We start from the raw sequence: 16,559 nt of genomic DNA, 5'->3' as shown, positions 1-16,559 counted from the left end.
TATTATCAGCAGCTTCTGCATCCCCAAAAGGACACTCAGAAGAGTGACAAGTGACAAGAGGCCTCCACGCCCCCTGACGAGCTCGGATTCGTCACTGTCACCCCTGGAGCCACAGCACCTGCACCACGGGGATCCTCGCTGAGGGTGGGGGGCTTTGCACTCACCAGCCACGGCTGCGGGATCTCGGGCAGGGGCATCTGCGGGGGTGCCGGCAGGCTGCAGGCGGGCTCTGGCTTCTGAGCATGATCCTTCACTTCGAAACCTGAAGGAGTAACCAAAAGCACAGAATAGGTGAGGATGTGGATGAGGACACGGCCAGTGGCTACCACTTCTGGAGCCCTGTGTCGGACACTTTGCAAATGCCCGTTTTCCCTGATCTTGTGCAACACTCCTGCCAGGTAGGTGTTACCAGTCTAAGACCAAGGCTCAGAGGAGGGAGCTGGCACCAAAGCCTGCTTTCTTTCCCATGCCAGGCTCCCTCGGCAGAGCAGGTGGCTGCACCTGAACCAAACGAGCCACTTCTACTCGGGTTGGTCCTTACCCACACGCACAGGGGGCAGATGCCTTCCTGGTAATCAATACAGTTTTAAGTGCCCTCTTACAGTCACATACTTAATAGAAGCACTTAATGGATGGTGATGACTGACATGAGCTCACACTCCTTGGGGCCCTGATATACAAGTTGGCAAGACAAATGTAGACACAGCTAACCTGTAGGAAACTTCATGCCAGTGAAAGTAGGGAAGCAGAGGAAATGAGTTTTAATTGTAAACAGTCCTATTTATATGTCAGCAGCTCACCTGGAAAGACCTCTAAAAACAATCATTCAGCAGTGATCACCTCTAGAGGGGCTGTGCACTAAGCTGTGTTTTTTTTTTTTTTTTTTTTAATTGTTTCCCAGTCCCTGCCCTTCAGAAACTGCAATGGAGAAAGGAGTTTGGGTAGAGAACTAGGAAATAATTAAAAAGAAAAGAAAGAAAGAAAAAGAACAAATGGATACTCTACCACTAAAAAATACAATGATCAAAATTAAGAGATCAATGGATGGGTTTAAAACAAGCTAAACAGCTGAAGATTAGTGAGTTGGAAAGTATCAGAAGATACACGCGGGATGAAGCACGGAGACAAAGAAGGTTGAAGAGCATTAAGCAAAGGAGAAGAGGAAGGGAACCCAGACAGAGCAAACAGGATCAGACGCTGTGCTGTGCTCAGACTGGTATCTGGAATGCTCGGAGGGAAGGGCATGTGCAGAAGAGATGAGGTGGAGAAGAAACACAGCTTCTACCATAAAAGCAGAAATAAAAAATAATAGTCTGTGTTTCCTGAGTGCTCACTATGTGCCAGGCACTGTTTTAAATATTTTACATTCTCTCATTCAATCCTCACCACATCCCTATGACATAGACACAAGTGCTAGATCATTTTTATAGATGGGAAAGCTAACGTGTAAAGAGATTAAGAAATACAGGCACAGTCACACATTTGGTAAAGAACAGAACCAGGAATCAAAGCCAGTTTGACTTGGGAGCTCACATTCCTAACTGCAGATGACAAAAGGCCTAAGGAGCCAGGACTTTAATTCATAGGTCAAGGCGTCTGAGCAGAGAAGTAACAATCATTTCAAAATCAAATATTTCATTTGCCCCCCAAATCTGTCACTATCCCTGTGACTGGTCCTGCCAGGCTCTCCCATCTCAGTGACGCGTCCTGCCACACACCTAGGCCCTCGCGCTGCTTACCTGGAATCTGCTACCAAATCCTTCAATGCCTCCTCTGGACTGACAAAGTGAGCTTCCTAAAATGCAAATCTCATTGTGGAATATCACTGCTTTACTTGCCTCGATGGCCCCTGTTAATTCAGAAGTCCTTAATGGAATCCTTCAAATCAACATGCTGCCAGGAACTTCACTTAAAGTGTGCAAGGAAAGCCACCCCCTGTGGTTCCAAAATTAGAAAGTGATGGAAATACCCAATATCCAAAAGCCAATGAATTGTACCCTTCGGATGGGTGGATTTTATGGGAGGTGAATTTTCTCCATAAAGCCATTTTTTTAAAACCTTCCCTGAAGTCCACATCTGGCCGTCTGACAGGGCCCTAGAGATGATCCTATCCCATCCTCCAGTACTGCCCCCGGCCCCTGCACCACTCTTGGATCTCACTAGACTGGCTTGGATTCTCCTCGTCTGCTCTGCAATCTACACAACACTTAGCCCGGTTTACTACCACCTGACACTCTGCCACGGGCACTAACACAGCGGGCTGGAGGCTCTTCTCCTTACAAGGGTCTCTTGCAAGGTGGGCCCTGGTTGGCATCTGGGAACTCAGATGAAAAAGTGTCCCCACCATCTCTAACTGATAAGGGGGTTCCCTGGCCTGCACCGTGGTCCCAACCAGGTGGCTTCTGCTGCGCACCTGCTTTCCTTCCAGGAGTGTACAATCTCGGCACGAGCCAGGAAGAGGATGCCCAAGAAACCAGCCCCCAGTAAAATCCTAGGCACTGAGTCTCTACTAAGCTGCCCGGAGCAGAAGTGCCATGCACACAGGGCTGGCTTTTTGTTGCTGGGGAGGACTGTGCTCCAGTGACCTCCATAAGAAGGCGAGAGCAGAAGCAGCCTGCGCGTGGATTTCTCCAGACCCCGCCTGTGTCTTCTTCCCTTATGACCCAGCGGTGAAGCCTCACCATGGTGCTGTACTAAATCCCAGTCTGAGTCAACTATATGCTGAGACCATGAGTCCTTATAGCAATCTCCAAATGCGGGAACAGCACCTGGCACATACTACAGGCTTCGATGAGAGTTTGGTGAATCAATAAATTAAGAGATTAACAATCAAATGAATATGTTTTAGGAAAATGGTGGAATTAAAGATGGTCTGTACACAAAAAGAATCTGGAAGATGAAAGAGCAGGTGACTGAATGATGCTCACCTTTGGACGCCTGTATCCTCAGCAGAATGTTGGTTATGACGGCCTTCTTCTCCCTGACAGTAGACGTCAGATACTCATGGTCCAGGAGTTCAAGAAAGAGACGAAGCTCCACTATTAACTCTTCCATTGCTGAAAACAAATGTGGGGGGGGGAGGTATTTATTAGCCCATTGACTTGGAAATGTCAAAATATGACTACGTTTTACTCAAAGCATTTCAGTTTCAGCTTGATCGATGACTGCAGAATTCCAACCTGAAAAACAAGGTTGTTGAAACCAAGTCAAGTAAAAGATTCCTGAATCATCTTCTAGACAAATGCACTGTTCTCCATTTTTGCGTGGAGGCAGCAAAACTCAGCTGTGAGAAGCTCCAAAGCCACTGCCAACAGATGGAGCCAGGACCCAGAAGTCTGACATCATCTGGTGTCAACTGCATGAGATTTGATTTCAATCACAAGGATACCAGAGTTTAAAGTGCCCAATGGCTTTCTGATAACCGAGGCGTCTGCTGCTGCAGGGCGGCTCCAGCCCAGGGTGACTGTGGGTAGGTTTAGACGGTTACGACAGGATCCTGGGTACAAAGTTGGACCCGGAACATCAGCTCTGTGCCGACTTGATCTCGTGTCTTTTCCTCCCCGGATTATGGTAGCCATTCCCTCTGACAGCCACAAGACTGGAATATACGACTCCGATCAGCAATTTTTAAATTGTGGCTCATGAACATCTAGGAGCCTCCAAAACCCTTTCAGGGAGCCCACGAGGTCAAAACTATTCTCATAACAATTCCAAGACATTATTCACCTTTTCTGCACTGATGGTGCAAAGGCAATGGTGGATAAAACCGCTGGAACCGTCGCTCAAATCAAACACAGACACCAAAATACACCCTCAGGCCCAGCGTTCACCACCGTGCATGGACAGCTTTTTTTAAAAAGCCACTTTCACTTAGCGTGCCCTTGATGAATCAGTAAACATCACGACTTCTACTAGATCTTGACCCTTGAGTACAAATCTTTTTCACATCCTTTGGGATGAAATGGGAAGACTGCATGAAGCCTTTCTCCTGCAGACCGAAGTGCAACTGTCCAGAGAAAAGGCACTTGGGCATCTGTGTGAGTTGTGAGCTAAACAAAGCATCGTCTCTACTTCAAAGAACAAATGACAAACTACGACTCTCAGACTGGAGTGGTTGGCAGGCAGCTTCTCAAAAATGGACTAAGTGAGCTTACCACTTCCAGGAAAACAACTAACAGTCTCTGTTGCCAGTGATAAAATGGGAGCTTCCAAGTGAAAATCAGCATTTTGGAAAACTGGTACCCAGCCCCCGCTGTACATGTGACAGCTCCCGGTGCTTAATGACTTCTAATGAGAACAGAAGGGATATCACCCAGCAGGACAGAGTCAGGTTGTAGAATGCAACACGTCAACATTTGGGAGATCTGCATAACTCAGTGAGCCATGTTATAAAATGCATATTACAAAATCATACACAGGTAAAAGAGCCAGCTAAAGTGCAAAACAAACTAAATGTAACCGTTTGAGAAATGTTCTTTGCTACAGGTCTGGGTTCATATTGCAGTAAGCTGAGGAGGCTACCACTCGTGAGCTCTGCTGTAGAATCAAAGAATAACCACATTATCTGAAAAGCCTATTCAGATACTCTCCTCTTTTCCAACTGCATAGCTGTGTGAGGCCACATTTCTTCAACCAAAACAACGCCTCACAACAGTCGAATGCAGAAGCAGACGTGAAAATCCAGTTGTCTTCTATTAAGCTGGCCACTAAAGAGTTTGGCAAGAATATAAAATACTGTCATTCCTCTCTCTTGTTTTGGTAAATGTAGCTTTTTTATAGATACATATTAGTTATATTAGCATGTAATAGGTTTATTACTGATATTTTAAAATGAATTAATAATATCTTTAAAGTTCCCATCTTTAATTTCTAATACGATAAATATCTATAGACATACTCACATAAATATAAGCTCTTTAGGGTCTTCAATATGCATTTTGGGACCAAAAAGTCTGAGAACTAAGCTCCTCATTCATTCATCTAACACTCTATCTTTGACATATAGACTGCATCTCAACTGAGGGAAAGCATAATGAAAACGATTTGTACAAAAATGAAGTTTGAGAATCAGTGGTCCAATGGATTCCTTCCAAAACTGCTATTCTATGAGTTGCAACATCCTCCAGGACAAAAGATCCTAACTGAATCTGCCCCTTTAGAATTCCCAAAGCTCTCAACATTTCAGGTAAGTGGAAAAAAAACGTAAAGTGAATTCAAAGTCGGCAGGCTGTGCCTCTGAGCTGTTCACCTCTATGGAGTGGATTAAACAAAGATTTAAAGTCATTTTCATTAGTAAAACCATTTCTTGATGGTTCCAAGCAGAAAGCAATCTATCTACACTTTAAAAATGATGGGCCACTAAAAGCTACAAGCAAAAACATTAAAAATGTTTACAGGTCTAAGTTCAACTTACAGCACCCCAAATTCAACATTCTCCACCTTCCTTCATATACTCTCTTCCCCCAAACCTGCCTCTCTTGCCTCTAGAATCCTGCCTCTCCTGCAGGCCTTCAGCAGAGCTCCTCCTGGCAGCACTGGAACACAGGAAGAGGCCTCAGAAGCACCTCCTGTGACTCCCCAGGAAACCTGAGGTTGCAACAGCATTCCCATGGGGACTTCTCCAAACCCTCCCGGATCTGGGAGCTCCTCGCAGCCGCAGCAGGGGCTGTCCAGCCCATAGCTCCTCTTCTCCAGGCACAGTGCCCTCGACCACAGGGGCGGACTCCTGGCAGCCTGTCTACACTGCAGGGGCCCCCAGACCTAGGCCACAGCTGATCAGGTCACCTAACCCAAGCCAGGCCCCCCAGATTCTCTTTCCTGTATGTCTTGCCTGCGGACGGCCTCTTGAACTCAAGACACACTCAGGAGCTGTGGAACACCCGAGTTTCATCAAGTCTGTTGCAAACAACGGAAGCCATTTGACAGAGGAAGAGAGGATGAAGTTGAGGCCAGAAAAACCGAGGCAAGAGGCCACGTGACGAGAAAGTCAGCCGGCCAGACGCTGCCCGGAATCCTGGAGGCTTTCCTGGTCCCGTTTCCGGTTCCCACACAACCGGGCTGCCCTCGAATTCCACGAGAGATCTCTGCACCCTTCCAATAAATTCCTGTTTCATTTCTTTCTTCATTGAGCTGCTCTGAGTGGTTTTCTGCTAACTTGAAATTGCAGCTAAAAGACGAGAAAAACACAGCTCACTCCCCAAATCGGACTGCAAAACAAGCTGATGTCAGACAGTTGTGAGGGCTAGAAAAATTCCTCTTTTGGGGGGGTCTTCACAGACTAAATTATCCATATGTGCCCGTGACAGTCCAAGTTCAAGCACTTGCCACAGACGTGTCTTTCCCGTTCTCCTGGCTGCTGACTGGCTATTCCTTACTAAAGTCTTTCTAAATCCATTCATCTCTGACAACTGCACACTCAATGACTGATGGTTTGTTTGGGTGCCTTTTCTCAAAAAAGCACGTCAGCTGGTGAAGGGCAGGTTTGAGGCTGGGCTCATCTGAAGACTGGACAGCAGCCCAGCAGCACAAGCCGCGCACACGGCCTGCAAATCTTTTTGAATGAATGAATGATTTGCAAAGGAAGTTAACATTTCCTGAGAACCTAATACGTGAAAGACATTGTGCTAGGCCTCTATATACGCCATGTCACTGAATTCTCGCAGCAGTACTGCAAAGACCCAGTCAGCCCTGTATCGCAGGGGAGGAACGAGAAGCTTCCGGCCGATTTTCTCGTGTTTGCAAAGCAAACACTAAACTCGCAGTACAAGCACCAGACACCGCACAAAGCCTTTTATGTGTTTTAATCCCGCTGCACGTCTCTACCCTATTGTCATCCCCATTTTACAGGTGGGGAAACCAAGGCACGGAGAGTTTGCCTAAGGTTGTCAAGCAAGTAAGTGGCAAAGCCTCTCCAGGTAATAATTTGCTTGCAGTCACGCAGCTAGAACCTAAGAGTAAGAATCCGAAAGTAGACGTGACTCCCAAGGCCACACTATGGCCTCATTAGAATAATTCCACAGATTGTTTTCTGAGAAAACCTTGGCTTGATAAGTTGCCGTTGCCCTTTTTTTTGGAAAGGGAAATATCACAGTCAAATAAAATTAAGAATATTAGTCCTAGAAATAAAATAGGAAGAAGAAGAAGAAATTCCAACATCATCTACATGTCTTACAGAGTATTGTAACTACTTACAGAGATGTGTATCACCCTCACTGGCGGTGAGTTCCTAGGCTACAGGTCCACTCTTCTACACACCCTAGAATTCCTTCTGATGCCTGACAGTGTCCAACATGAGAGGAGATCTCAGTGAATGGCTGTGGGAGCGGAGAGCACAAAGGCCCACAGCTGTCCTGACAAACATGCAAAAGGCTCACTGCCGACACAGCCAAAAAGAAAGGAGAACTCCTTGCAACCGCTGTGCAATTTAAAACTTTCAACTCCAACATTCTTTTTCTCTTAAAATCTAAGGGTAAAGGCCAACATCCTTCCACTCTAGAAATTTTTCATATAAATAAAGCACTTATGAAATAAGTGTGCTAAAGCAGGAAGTGGCATCCTATTACTCCAGTTTGCAGGATCCCGGGGAGCATGAGAAACCGACATTTTCCCTTCTGCCCTGCAGAGCTCAGATACCATCACTCTGTCACCAGCTGTGAGCCCGGGTGTCTAGAAGACAAGCAACTCAGTCAGGAGACCAGCAATTCTGATTCGGTGTCCACAACTGATTCTGAGAGTGACCTCCCCGTGCCACTCATTCTCCAGGGCTTCCACCACCTGGCACAGGCTCTCTCCTCCTACCAGGAGGGGCGACTTCTGCCGCAGGGTCAAGGTAAAGAGCACACTGCACGTGTGCTCCTCCAGCCACTTCCAGCCCAATCCCCCTTTTATGATAGAGACTTTTCTACTGTCCCCTATGAAGTCCTGTAGCTCAGTAGCTCCTTACAGATGTTTAATAGGTAATTAGAGCTGGCGTGGAGAACCTAACCGCACCAAGCAATACGCTAAGCGCTTTGTACACGTCATGCCTCAGCTTCACAAGAACCCCTAAGGTAGACGTCATTCTCACCACTTTACAGATGGAAAAGTAGAGGCCAAGCACCTAAAGCACCAGCAATAAAGCACCAGAATGGGATCCAAATGCAAGTCCGTGACTCTAACACTTATCCTATTATGCCACAAGGCTGACTCTCGACATTGTGCTCACAGTGGAAGATGTTAATTCCAAGCATGTTACCTTCCGGCAGCTCATTCCCCACGAGCAGAAGACACGCTACATAGCCATTTCTCAAGAGGCGCTTACACAGCTACGGACAAATAGTTCTTGCATCAAAAGAACAGAGTCTTAGAACTGAAGAAGAGCCACAGAAAATCCATCCAAGGCTCTTAATTTACAGACGGAGAAACTGAGGTGCCAAAAATTGACGAGTCTTGCCCGAGTCACAGCTCTGTTGCCACACTGGTGTGGACGGCCCTGAGTACTGGCCGAAGGGCTTGCACATGGAGCAACGACTAGTTATTCTCGTTTAGAGAATACTTCCATGTCCCATGTCTCCGTAGACCCTCACGATCATGGAATGATTGACAGTTTACGGTGGCCATTCCAGGTCAGCAGGCGGCTCAGGGGCGTATCCACACTGGAGCCAAGTTCCTACCTCCCTGTCCAGCCCTTGTAGCCCGACATCCGTCACCTATTCTGGACACAATGACAAAGTCACCAAGCATAGACTAGGACAAAGGGCGTAGGAAAAAATCACAAACTTCCAGAAAATATTTTTTCCAGCTGCTCACACAAAACAAAATATCTGATCATAGAGTGTATTATCCCCAAGGCAATAAGGAAGTGATCTGAGGCATCTGCGTATATATTTCATCTGAAAAGCAAAACTCCCTCCCCCTCAGCAAATGGCTTCTTTGCACTTATCAGTTGACTTTGATTATTGATTAGCATCTTCCACAGTCCTAAATAGGAAAGGGAAAGAATGAGTAAAGACTAGAAAATACAGGAGACAAAGAACTCACTGTAGCAAACATGTTTCCTGTTTAATCAAACCCATTATCATTTATATTCAAGCTCAGGTTCAGGCTTGCCAGTGAGTTCATTTATTTCAATAAAATGAAAGAAATGGGTAATGGTTGGTGAGAATCACAAGCTACTTTATATGCATTTTCTTTATTTGCCTTAATGCCTAAATCATAGCATTTGAAAACTAGAAGGGACCCTGGCTCCAATGCCTTCACCCCACAAGTGAGGAACCTGAAGCCAGAAAAGAAAGAGGCCGGCTGAAACGTGCAGGATTCAGTAACAGCTAGAAGCAGGCTGACCCGCTGCCCAGCCTCAGCACCCAACCGTCTTCTTCCCACCAACAACCAGGGCAAGGTCAGAAGTTCTAGGTTCCACCTACAGTTTCAGAGGAGACAGCCACCGTCTGTGAACAGAGAACAACCTCAACTATCCACAATCAACAAGACAATCACCGACCATCACTGGCTCTAGGAAAACAGAATTAACCACCCCATCACTTCCTGCTTCTTTCTCAGGAAAGGCAAGGAATGTTTCACATACCGATGTCGTTCAGTTTTTCATGGGCTCCGGATTTGCAGACGGTGCAACATGCATTTTCTCCTAAGTCCCCAGACATTAACGAAGTGTAAAAGGCAGATTACTACTGGCAATTCTGAAGCACAATCGGCACCACCAGGATAGTGGGGCTGGTGGTCTTTTGACTGATTTTATATTCTTATCAGAGGTTCTTCCCTTTTAATCGTCTAACACAGCACAGAAACTTCCAGAGGCGAGGCCTGGGTACCTCCCAATTATCTCGTCTAGGCAGGAAAGCAGTATCTGGTTTTCCTCCTAATTCCCCGATGGCCTTCACTCTTCCTCTCCTTCCCATACCACCAACACCCCGTCTGCTGCTGCAACCTGCCCGCCCTCCCACGGCCTCCCACGAGGGGGTTCTCTTATCCGGCCACTGCCATCTGCCCTCACCCAGAAGCCCCTCCTGACCTCCCCACCCCTGGAAATTCTGCAGTCTTCTCGAGTGGAGCTCACATCCCACCTCCGTGGGGAAGACCCCGGAGCACTCCACCCATGCTGATCCCACCCTCTCACGTCTTCTGCCCGGGCCGCTCCTCTGGCTCTCGTCATCTCCAGGCTTTGGAGTCACACAAACCTGGAGGCAAATCCCAGCCCTGACTCCTCCTTGTTGCGTGACCTTGGGTGAGGCGAGTCCCAATGTCACCTCATCCTTCCGCTGAGACAATCACCGTGTCTGTCAGTGTAGTGATTGCGGGACACTGTTATCGAGTTCCGACTTGGCGGGCCTGGGCCAGGGGAACTGATCAGCCCCTAGGAAAGGTAGTGGGGCACGGGTGGTAGCGCCCTCCACGGCCCCCCGGGCCTGAGAAAGTGGAGCCGAATGCAGGCCCCATTTCCTCACCCCAAAGTACAACCGTTGGGGAGGGCTTGCCGGAGAAAACCACCCCCCCCCCGTGCCTTACCCGCACCCTCCACCCTCTTCGTTACCGGAGCAACTCCCGCCCCTTTTCAAACAACCTCCGCGCCCTCTCAGAACCAATCCAAGCCTTCAACCCCTACAGCTACCCCGCCCTCTAAACCGCCCGATATAAGCTTGTACTCTCCCCTAATAAACTCTCTTGGCTTCCTCACCCTAAAAGAAACGTGTCCCGCCTGTTCCTTCTCGCCGCCCTCCACACCTTGCACGCCACCGCCGGGGACCGGGCCCAGTCCCCCGCCTCGCCCTCGCCTCCGGGAAAGAGCCCCCGCCGCCGGTACCCTCCGAGCAACGCCGAGAGCCTAGGATTTAGCAACCGGCCGCCACCCCCCCCCCAGACGAGTCAACAGCGACCGCAGTGATGATTAAATGAGCTACCGTAAGTACGAGGCCAAGGTCCTCATGAACGGTGGCTGCTACCACCACCATATGTTCATCTTATCAGGACGCCCCTTTAAGACTCGAGATCCTTGAGGGAGTAAGTGAACTCCACCCACACAGATCTGATGTAAACCACGAGGGCCCTCAGTGCCCCTGCCCCACAAAGAGAAGTCACGAAAGACTATACTGTACCACTCCGTGCAAATAAATTCAAAACTAAATGAAATGGATACTTTCAAAGAAAAAAATACAATTTACCACATTGTTTTAGGAAGCATACACAGACCAATTTCCACAGAGGCAACAGAGAAAGTTGTCAAAGAATTACGCTCAGGAAAAATGTACTGGACCTCGATGGTTCCAGAGGGAAATTTTCCTAAAATTAAAGACTAATTACTTCATAATTTGTTCCAGAGAACAAAAAAGAGAGAACAGTCTAAATTCTTTTTTTTTTGAGGCAAGTATAAAAACGATACCTACACCCGATAAAGATCACAGACACACAAACATGCACACACCAAAGACCAATCTTACTTATAAATATCAACTTAGTTATAAATAAAATATTAGCAAACAGAAACCAACAGACTACATTAAGACCACACCATGACCAAATGGGATTTATTCCAGGAATGCAAGGATGATTCAACATTAGGAAACCCACAAATATGATTCACCACATCAACAGACCTAAGGAAAAGATCATTTCATTAACAGAGATGATGAGAAGGCCTTCAACAAAATTCAAGATCCATAATTGATCTAAAATTAAAAGTCAGTAAAACTGGAATTGATAGATATGCCCCTTAACATGATAACATGCAAGCACTAATGTCGAAGAGCAGGAATCTTACTTAATGAAGAAACACTCTCCCTGTTCCCTCTAATGTCAGAGACAAGGACAGGAGCCCATTTCCTCCACAACTTAAACATTGAATTGGAAGTCTTAGCCAATGCCATTAGGAAAGAAAAAAAACAATTAGAAACTAAAGAATGGAAAAGAAAAACAGAATTAACTCTATTTGCAACTGATGTGGACGCATATCCAGAAAACCCAACAATCAATGATAAAAATATTGATTATATAAATAATTAGAAAAGTAAGTAAAGAAGCAGGATATATGAAAACCGTTGCCTTTTGCATGTTCATTTACATCAAACAATAAACAGGAGATATAATGAAAGAGATCTTTTTTCGAAAGCCACAAAAAAGTAAAAGGATAAAGAAGTAGACTTGAACACATGGAAAGGCATCCCTTGGCTCTGGATAGCACAATGCAACATCACAGAGACGTCGATTCTCCTAATAAATAAATCTAATGCAATCTCAATAAATATACCAAGGATTTTTTTCTTCTGGATGTAAATGAGTGGACTCTGGGGGTCGTACGGAAAAAGACGCCTGCAGGACGTCTAAGAACCATGACTTGGGAGTGGCCCTGCCATTGCTAAACTGTCATATGAAGGTTCTACATCAAAGTGCTGTGAAACTGGCACACAGATTCCCTGTTGGATCAGTGGAACAGAATAGAAAGTTCAGAAATGGACTCAAATAATCCAGAAATAAAGCATATAATCAAGTCAACATCTCAAACCAATGGGGAAAAGATGGCTTCTGAATCGCTGGGGTCAGAACAACTGGTAGCCATTTGGAAAAAAAGGTAAAGTTGAATACTTATATCATACACCAGAAGAAGTGCTGAAGATATCTAAGAATCTAAACGTAAGAAAGGAAACCATTCAAGTCCTAGAAGAAATAGTAGGTGAATTCTGTTATAATCTGGCTGTGGGAAAAAATTTTCTAACTATGACTCAAAATCCGGATGCAAAAAAAGAAAAGCTTGATGAATTAGACTATATAAAAATACAACCATGAGCTCCCTGGGAATAAGGGCTGGATTATAGGCTTCACAGGCTCGTTCTGCCTAACATAACAACTCGTACTTGCAATGTGTTCCATAAACTTTTGAGGAACAGTGAGATGTTCTTGGCCTGCCTGTTACCTGCTCTTTATGCAGACTCGAGCCAGAGGCTGGGCCAGTGGTTAGCCCTTTTCTCAAACAAGTGCAGGACAGGGAGAACCGGCTTCATCGACCCCGTCCTGTCCTCCAACTGGGGACACCGTACTAGCTTTAAGGCTCCAATGAGGAAACAGCTTCTGAAGCCCAGCTGGCCCCAGACCCATCCCAAGGTCAACCTGCTTCTCAGGAAACGTCCACGGCTCCTCACAGTCTTCTCTTCAGTGACATCTCCTGACCTTACGTCAAGGCCTTGGCTGAACTAAACTACTCATTTTCCTGGAGCCATCTCTCTCCACTCCTCACCTTGTGCATCCTGCGTCAGCTTCTCTGAACAGCACTGTCCCCTGCGTCCCTCCCACCTGCTCTTGTCCGTGGACCTCTGTGTGCACTGCTGCCTGCTCTGCCTGCTGCACCTTCAGCCCCATGCATCCCCGTCTCGCCCAAATACGACACCCACAACCACGACCTCCTTCCAGACCCTGCTCGGACATCACCGCCACCGGAAGCCACCCAGAGCCACATCACCCCTTTCCTCGAGTGCGCTGCCATCGTGGTGTATTTGTCTGTCTCTCCCACTTGTCAGGCAGCAGTGTGGAGGCAGCGACCACGTTTTCCTTCTCTCTGTACCTGGAGTGTCTGGCACGATGCCTGGCGTGGAAGCCGGAGCACAGAAGCCCTCACCCCCTGCTTGGTGCATTAATCCACTTGTTTGATTCTAGCTCTCCATGAATAAACAATTCCCGAGATCTGTTCTGAAGAGACAGTTGCAGAGGAAACCTCACAGGAACGTCCTCTCCTAGTTAGCAACTATGTCTCCTGTCATCCTCCCGGAGCACACACATCCAGAGAGGCGAGAGAAGTGATTCTGACAAGTTTGTTTTCTCAAGTGAGTTTGTGATCACCTGGCCGGGGCACCGCACTTAGGGGGCTGGCTGGGAGTGGACATAAGTGGTGCAGAACTGGTGCAGCAGGCAGGCAAAGTGGTTGAGATTCCAGCAGGCACTTGCATACTTTCCCTTATAGGGTTACAGTGGAGACTCCTCGTGCAGACCCTTCTGGATATTTCCACAGGCTTCTGCAGACCAGCTAAGGGGGCTGCTTAAAGGTCAGACGAAGAAATCTCAGAAAAAGCAGAACGCTACTTTGCAGGATGTTTGACTGGAAAGTTTCCCTAGGTGACAGACTCCACTGAAACTTCTTTAAAAATCCAGATGAGCAGTATTTGAACCCAGTCCCCTATGTACCGGATGGGATGACACGGAGTAAAGTCACTGAGCTTATTTGAGCCCCGGTCCCTCATCCGTAACACGGGGGAAAACATGTACATATGCAGGACAGATGCAGGACAGCTGTGAAGACCCAAAAAGACGGATGCAAATGAAAGCCTCTGGCTTCTGGGATGCTCGGTTACTGTGAGCTTAACTTGAATTTGAAAAGAGCAAGCAAACGATGCCTTTACTCACCACGCTCTAGTGTCTGAAGACAAGGAGGACAGCGCTGCCCCTGAAAGCTGAATTTTTAAAAGACTTATCAATATCCCAGAGGGAAAGCCTTTCCTTCTAAAAGGGTGTGTGCATACACGTCTATTCTGAATCCTGAAAACCATCATTTCTGAATTACACAGAGCCAGCAAGGAGCCCCCAGAGGAAATGGTGTAAAAATCTACCAAACACGGTCTTTCAGGAAATTGTCATGGTGCTTGGAAGTCAGATTAATGCATGGATGGACAACTAAGGCCCTCATGGAAAATACCCTTCCACTGTTTCATAGAAGGCATAAGGCAAAACCTAGATTTGGGTATTTGGGTTTTTTTTTCCACTATTCTTAGTGATAGATGTAAACTGACGATGCCATAGAAACCAGATTTCTTGATTCCAGAAGCCCAATTCTGAAGGCTGATGGGAAAAGATGATTAACTGGCCAAGCAGCATGATATAAACCAAGCTGGTAGCAAACAAAAGTTTTAAATAGGATATTGAGAGCACAGTATTTCCATTCCATTTATACCAATTTGACGTAATCCAATGACAAGTGGTTAAACACCTACTATGTTCAAGACCTCGCTGAGAATTTAACAAGGCGTAAGAGACAATCCCGAAATCCGAGGGTGCACAATCTAGAGCAGCAGATAAACCCTTGGATTCACAGAACCATTATTCCATGAAAGGAAGGGCTGCAAGAGGTTCTTAGAAAGAATGGCATCGAAGGATCTCCACTTTGAAAGCACACTTCTGGTTTAGCGTGAGATTGGAGTAGGAAGACCACGTCCAGTCACGAGAAAAGTAAAAGGAAGACGGGAAAGGAAAATGCATATGTATGCTATTTTTTCCCACCATTTATGCCATTTTATTGGCATCTGACAATTTACAAGGGTCCCTGTTGTATGCTATTCATTGTAAGATATTTTAAACGTTTGCTACAAAAACACAACTCGTTGCACAAATGTCTGGGCACCTACCATGTACCAGGCACTATACTAAGTGTGGATATCAGTGATAAGGAAAGCAAACATTCAAGTTAGAGAGACGAACAAATCACAAGTAAACAAAAACAGAAAATTATGATGGAGGCTATGAAAAAGCATCTGGCTAACAATTTGTATGTCTGATTTTCAAAGTCTGAGTTTTTACTCTTACAGAACAGTTAAGTTAAATTTTAAAACTTAGAGCAACGCCACCTACAATGTGTTGCAAGCTGTATTCAAAACAAAAGCTATCGAACCAAAAATAACAAAGCTATGTAACCATTTGCAATCAGCATTTATGAGGCTTCAAATCATTTTTTATGTGTCTATTTTGAGGATCACTGCTAGCAGCACTGCAAACTTGCAACATACAGAAAATTTGCCAATAGGGCAACAGATTTCAGTATTGTCTTAGATACAAAGTAACATTTTGTCATTCCTTTGACTCAGCACTATAAACAGTTGTTTAATCATGATACTATTTGTTTTCATCCCATAAAGAACAATTAATTGGGGGAATATCTGGCTTTAGCTAAGTCAGATACATGAAAACTCAGATTTTCAAAACTGAAATTGTGATCATTTTAGAAAAACAAATTATTTGCTATACACAAAGCAGTTACATTATGATTCACCCAAATGCACCCAAGTCCATTTTATTTTACAAATTTTCTTAACCTCCATCTTCTCCCTACTCTATAATAAACAGCAACCAACTTCCACTGTGACTATGGTTCATTAATTTTCCTTTGGTATGGTATGAGCATATTGGAAGGAATGAAGTTTTTCAGGATATTTGTTTTCCTATTGCTTTGCTTTGTTTTGTTTGGAAATGTTTTTTTTTTTATTTGATAAATAAAGCTAATTTAAAAATTAAAAAAAAAGAAGAAATAGATAATCTGAATGGCTTCTACATTAAGGAAAACTCCATGTCCGATGGCTTCTAGTGACTTCCAACAAACACTTAAGGAAGAAAAAAACTATTGATTCTATTCAAACTCCTGCAGAAAATTAAAGAGAATGGCCAACATTACTCAGAAAAAAAGATACTACAAGGAACCAAAATAGATGAATACCCCTCATGAACACAGACACAGAAATTAACAAAATTTTTAGCCAATTAAATTGAATAATATTTAAAAAGGATAATACATTACGGCCACGCAGAGTTCCCCCCAG

The 16,559-nt window shown here is 45.5% G+C and overlaps 1 protein-coding gene across 3 annotated transcripts in view; it reads right to left on the bottom strand.

The window, feature by feature from the left end:
• Positions 1-16,559, bottom strand: part of AFAP1 (actin filament associated protein 1) — a 191,569-nt gene that overhangs the window by 114,482 nt on the left and 60,528 nt on the right. For 2 of the 3 annotated variants that reach the window (XM_037829327.1, XM_037829329.1), the window contains exons 2-3: positions 2,928-3,056; positions 165-262 (exon numbers count right to left, since the gene is read on the bottom strand). In XM_037829327.1, coding sequence (XP_037685255.1) covers positions 165-262; positions 2,928-3,054 — 225 coding nt within the window. In that variant the 5' untranslated portion in view covers positions 3,055-3,056. Of the gene's footprint in view, positions 1-164; positions 263-2,927; positions 3,057-13,543; positions 13,575-16,559 lie in introns of those variants that run through there. The other variant, XM_037829328.1, reaches the window with a different exon arrangement.

This window comes from Choloepus didactylus, chromosome 3 (assembly GCF_015220235.1).
Source record: "Choloepus didactylus isolate mChoDid1 chromosome 3, mChoDid1.pri, whole genome shotgun sequence".
Classification (NCBI taxonomy): Eukaryota; Metazoa; Chordata; class Mammalia; order Pilosa; family Megalonychidae; genus Choloepus; species Choloepus didactylus.
This window is presented reverse-complemented; position numbering and strand designations above follow the sequence as displayed.